Source organism: Limulus polyphemus, unplaced genomic scaffold, assembly GCF_000517525.1.
Source record: "Limulus polyphemus unplaced genomic scaffold, Limulus_polyphemus-2.1.2 Scaffold11451, whole genome shotgun sequence".
Taxonomy (NCBI): domain Eukaryota; kingdom Metazoa; phylum Arthropoda; class Merostomata; order Xiphosura; family Limulidae; genus Limulus; species Limulus polyphemus.
In genome coordinates, this window is record NW_013677061.1 from 1 (window position 1) to 5,302 (window position 5,302).

Sequence of the window (5,302 nt, forward strand, 5' to 3'; positions counted from 1 at the left end):
TGTATGAAAGGCCTCAGATAGATTCAGTGTGCGTCTATATAATAAAAATTTGGAACACGCGCATTTTCGATATATGGGCTTTATCCCAGAGCTTTCTCTAAACATTCCAGCTGGAGCTTTAGATCAAACATGAATTTTTAACACATTAGATTTAGTATTGTACATAATGTATTACTAATTTCTACAAGAGTGATTATCACCTTTCTTCATAAACACACAATAGATTTACCATACTGGGGAAAACTTGCCCTGAGAACAACTTGATACGTAGAGAAGTTGATTATCAAAACTTCCATCATAATGCAAAAATGCACGTGTACTCACACATTGATTGCAAAATTAAATGATATACTGACTTAAACAACAAACAGTGACTAACACCTGAAATGGCTGAAAACGGTTATAACGTTTAATGTAAGTACGCTCAAGCTAACTATTGTGATCACATAAAAATTCAATCAACATGAATGTGTTATTCTTTAATCACTTCTAGAAAATAAATGCTTTTTTTTCAGCATTGCTGTACCCTTTCTAGCTGTTGCAAGTAAGACAAGATGTATTCCATGGTTGTGGACTTTTCTCTCCTTGAAGGCGGGGCCCTAGATGAAAACTGTGAAGAGAAACATTTGTTTAGTTTATTTTGAAGATTAATCATTCTAAGATATATACCTAACTGTTAGGATGCTGATCTATACTGTAAGTTGGAGGGACAGGGGGACAAACATAATTTCAGTCTGCATTAGGAAACTGGGTGCTCATTACGAAGGTGCAAGAGCCGTTAATTACACATCATTTTCCGTCCAGATAAAGGGGTGGGCACAGCGCAGATAGCTTAAAGTGCGTTTAAAAAAGAACAAAAAATCACATCAACTAAAAAACGATACTATCATTGTAACTTACCTTTAAAATATCAAAAGAATATGTACTCGTATTATAGATATATACTGTTGCGTATCTGCTTGTTTGTTAATTTTCGGTATAAATTCTTTCCGAAGAACTTCAGCGATACAAGTCCCTTCTTGATTAAAACTTGTTTATTCTTTCTCGATACAAACTTTTTGTAATACACAGAATTTTCACAGTCACTTTAAACTTAACAACCTTTATAACACGCTATAAATCACAGTGATCCACACACTTTACTTACGGTGCCTACTCTTCGCTTGACTCAATTATCTATCTCTTCACTCTATCTATCTCTGCAATTTATCTATATCTCTTCAATCGCGCTGGTTTTTCTCGCCAGGCTTATATACTAAAAAAGAGGGCGCTTCGAACAAACTAAAGTTGCTAGGAAAATTCATGATCCTTCGAGAAACTCCAGCACGCATGCTCCCGGCGTCGTGTGACTTCTGCTGTCGTAACAATACTGTGTTCCAGTGTTAGACTCAAAGGTGTAGAGGGTTGAACTCTGGTCACACACTATTTTTGAGGAAACACTACTTCTATCTTCTCCCAGTGGCACAGCGGTCCGTCTGCGGACTAACAATGCTAGAAACCGGGTTTCGATACTAGTGGTGGGCAGAGCACAGATAGCCCATTGTGTAGCTTTGTGCTTAATTACAAACAAACAAACATACTTCTATCTTCAATTTTATAGTTTTGAACAGTAGTTTTGGAAGCTTTGTATTTTGGTATTTTATTTTCGTCTTGGGCAATCCTATGAAGTCTGCTCAATATATTTTGTAGGAATCTAACTCCACTCTTTTCACTCCCGTGTTGGCGCCTCTATATATATGCGTATGTGAGAGAATTTGTTTTTCTAATGTTTTTACAATTTATAAAATTGATACGAAATATGTTAGATAATCGTGGATTTAATTAAATTCAAGTTATAGCCTAATGTATTTGTCTTTATGTAAGATAAATGCAACCGTTATAGCAACGTGTTTGCATTGTTTTGGCTAGTAGCGCAATATTTCTCGGTAAGTACACGTGTAATTTAATGTGAGGATGTTTTTACATAGGCCCTTGTAAGTAAATAGTGAAATAATGTGAAATAATTCCTAACTGAAATCATAGACTGGGCCATAATAGGTAGGCTGGTGAGCTATGTGGTTTTAGTATTCGAGAATAGAATGCAACGGTGTGGGACAAGACGCCACCATACTTATTGGTAAAGATTCCTACTATATTATAACCCAGGTTTATTTCGTAGTAGTCTAACAGGTGTGAAAAATTTGTTATAATATTTGAATAATTTAAATAATGTTAACCGTATATATATATTAGTTATAATTATTGTAACATATTATATAAATACAATACAATAGTTGGGGTTAATTTATTTGCAGAAAATGCCTAGAAATTACAAACGAAAGACCGATCATGCCTCTTGGTCTGAGGAGAGTTTACTATATGTAGCATAAGAAGTAAAAATCAGGAAAAATGTCAATGTGGGATGCTTCCAAAACATTTCAAATACCGTACAAAATACTTATAAGACCAGGTCCTACGGGATTTGTGGGGTCTTGAGCGTGAAGAAAGTCTTATAGCCTATATTCAGAAACTTAAGAAAGCAGGATATCCACCAACAGCAAGAACTATCCGTCATTTGACCTACAAATTTGCTGAGAAGAAGTATATTGTGCATAGTTTAGAATCTAACATGGCAAGCTATGATTGGTTGAATTTAACAAAGAATCTAAAATGGCAGGTTATGATTGGTTGAAGTTTAACAAAGAATATAAAATGGCAGGCTACGATTAGTTGAAGCTTAACAAATAATATAAAATGGCAGGCTATGATTGATTGAATATAAAATAGCAGGCTATGATTAGTTGAAGTTAAATAATATAAAATGGCAGGCTATGATTGATTGAATATAAGATGGCAGGCTATGATTAGTTGAAGTTACTTATGCGACGCCACTCGCAACTGAAGCAAAAAAGAAAAGACATTGAAGAAGGTACAGACAGGGTAAAAACCAAGAGATTACATCTTCTGGTGAGGATCTGAACGGCCGTCCCGAATACAACAGTAAGAGTGAGAACATAGACGAAGACTAGTTTTGTGTAGCACGTGACTGTCACTACTTCCTTAAGAATGGGCCACAATGTGACTGGGCGAAGTCTCATATGCCATCGCTGGATGCATGAGGAGTGTGTCATTGGCCAAGAAATATGTGGATATTGTGGCTAAATGTTCCTATATTTTCTTCATTAATGCTTTGTTGATCATGACTTAATAAATACGTTACTTTTCGTACGCTTTACTTTGATTACTAGTTGGTCTGGGTGTTATTTCTATATTTGGCATCTTATCCACACTGTTGGGGAAGACGCCAGTTAGAAACACTTTATTTATTTATTTTCCAATCATATTTATACAGTTCAAACATGTTACTGAGTTTTTATCTCATACAGCTGATGGTAACAATTCCCTACACGTCTGTTGTTGTACGACTTCTTTCACATAGAAGATAGTTGGAACATTTCCCCTTAAATATGGCACCCACCCCTCCCCCTAAGGTAAATCCCATGTTGCAGTTCAAGGATCACACTTCTAATGTTGCCAATCCAAACACATAAGATAAAATACCGGAATTAGTTTAGGAAGGTGTAGTTTTTATTCTTTACATTTAAAATTATGTTACATATGAACCAGAAGATACTACATAACGGAGATTCTAATCATCATTATCATATATATATATAGTTAGCAAATACTATGTGTTGGGGATTCCACCAGTCCGTATCATACGGAGTTAGATAATGCTGCATGTTGCGAGATTCTACCAGTTTGTTTTTATATAATGTTAATACTGGGAGACACTACAACTCTGTGTTTAGACAATGCTACATGTTAGAGGGATTTTACCAGTTTGTTTTTATATAATGTTAAATATCGGGAGACATTACAACTCTGTGTTTAGACAATGCTACATGTTGAGGGATTTTACCAGTTTGTTTTTATATAATGTTAAGTATTGGGAGACACTACAACTCTGTGTTTAGACAATGCTACATGTTGAGGGATTTTACCAGTTTGTTTTTATATAATGTTAAGTATCGGGAGACACTACAACTCTGTGTTTAGACAATGCTACATGTTGAGGGATTCTACCAGTTTGTTTATATATAATGTTAAATACTGGGAGACACTACAACTCTGTGTTTAGACAATGCTACATGTTGAGGGATTCATCTAGTCCGTGTTTCAAAAATTCTACGTACGAGAGAATTCTAATAGTATGCGTTTATATAATGACACATGTTAGAAGATTATAGCAGTCATTATTATATGGGGTTAGGAACTTCTAAATTTTGGGGTATTCTAAATATACGTATGACATGGAGTTATACAAAACTACATTCTGTGGGATTCTACCAATCTGTACGATATAGAGTTAGACAATGCTAGATATTGCGAGATTCTACCAGTCCGTGTTTTGATAATGCTACGTGTCGAGGTATTCTGTCAGTTTGTGTTTAGACAATGCTACACACTAAGGAATTCTAACAGTATGAATTTAGATAATGTTATATGTTGGGGGATTCTAACAGTTCATATGATATGGAGTTAGCCAATGTTAACTTTTGGGAGATTCTACCAGTCCGTATGAAATGGAATTAGACAATACTACATGTTGGAGGATTCTACATGTCTGTATGATATGAAGACAGACAATGCTAAATGTTGGGGGATTCTACCAAGCCGTATGATACGGAGTTAGACAATGCTACATGTTGGAGGATTCTATCAGTCATTATGATATGGAATATGCGGTAAGAGAAGCTAAATATGCTTAGTTAGTTTGAATTCATTTTTTACTTTTCTGACTCAAAATCTAACCTTATTTTGTTTGTTTTACAGCCAATCTATATTACGAAACATGTGTTCACATGGTGATCTCTCACCTTTGATATCCGACCAGGAGACAACACCATGTATCGCAGGAATCGTAAAAATCACATAGTGAATTATTTACAGAACTCAAGCGTATGTTTTGGGATAAGAGATATCCCTATCCGCTACTGTTAAATTACGTTTAATACGGAATTGTGAAGTTACATTAAGCTCTCTTATTAATACACCAGCTGACTAAAATAACCAAACCCGAAAAACAGAATTTCTCTTTCACAGTTACCCATCGACCACCAGTTGACTAAAATAACCAAACCCGAAAAACAGATTTCTCTTTCCCAGTTACCCATCGACCACCAGCTGACTAAAATAACCAAACCCGAAAAACAGATTTCTCTTTCCCAGTTACCCATCGACCACCAGCTGACTAAAATAACCAACCCGAAAAACAGATTTCTCTTTCCCAGTTACCCATCGACCACCAGCTGACTAAAAT

The 5,302-nt window shown here is 35.5% G+C and overlaps 1 protein-coding gene across 1 annotated transcript in view; it reads right to left on the reverse strand.

Annotated features, from left to right (window-relative positions):
• Positions 1–511: 511 nt before the first annotated feature.
• The window catches only part of LOC111083830, a 12,714-nt gene continuing 7,923 nt past the window's right edge, over positions 512–5,302 (reverse strand). The window contains exon 4 of the mRNA XM_022380526.1: positions 512–610. Coding sequence (XP_022236234.1) covers positions 512–610 — 99 coding nt within the window. The remainder of the gene's footprint in view (positions 611–5,302) is intronic.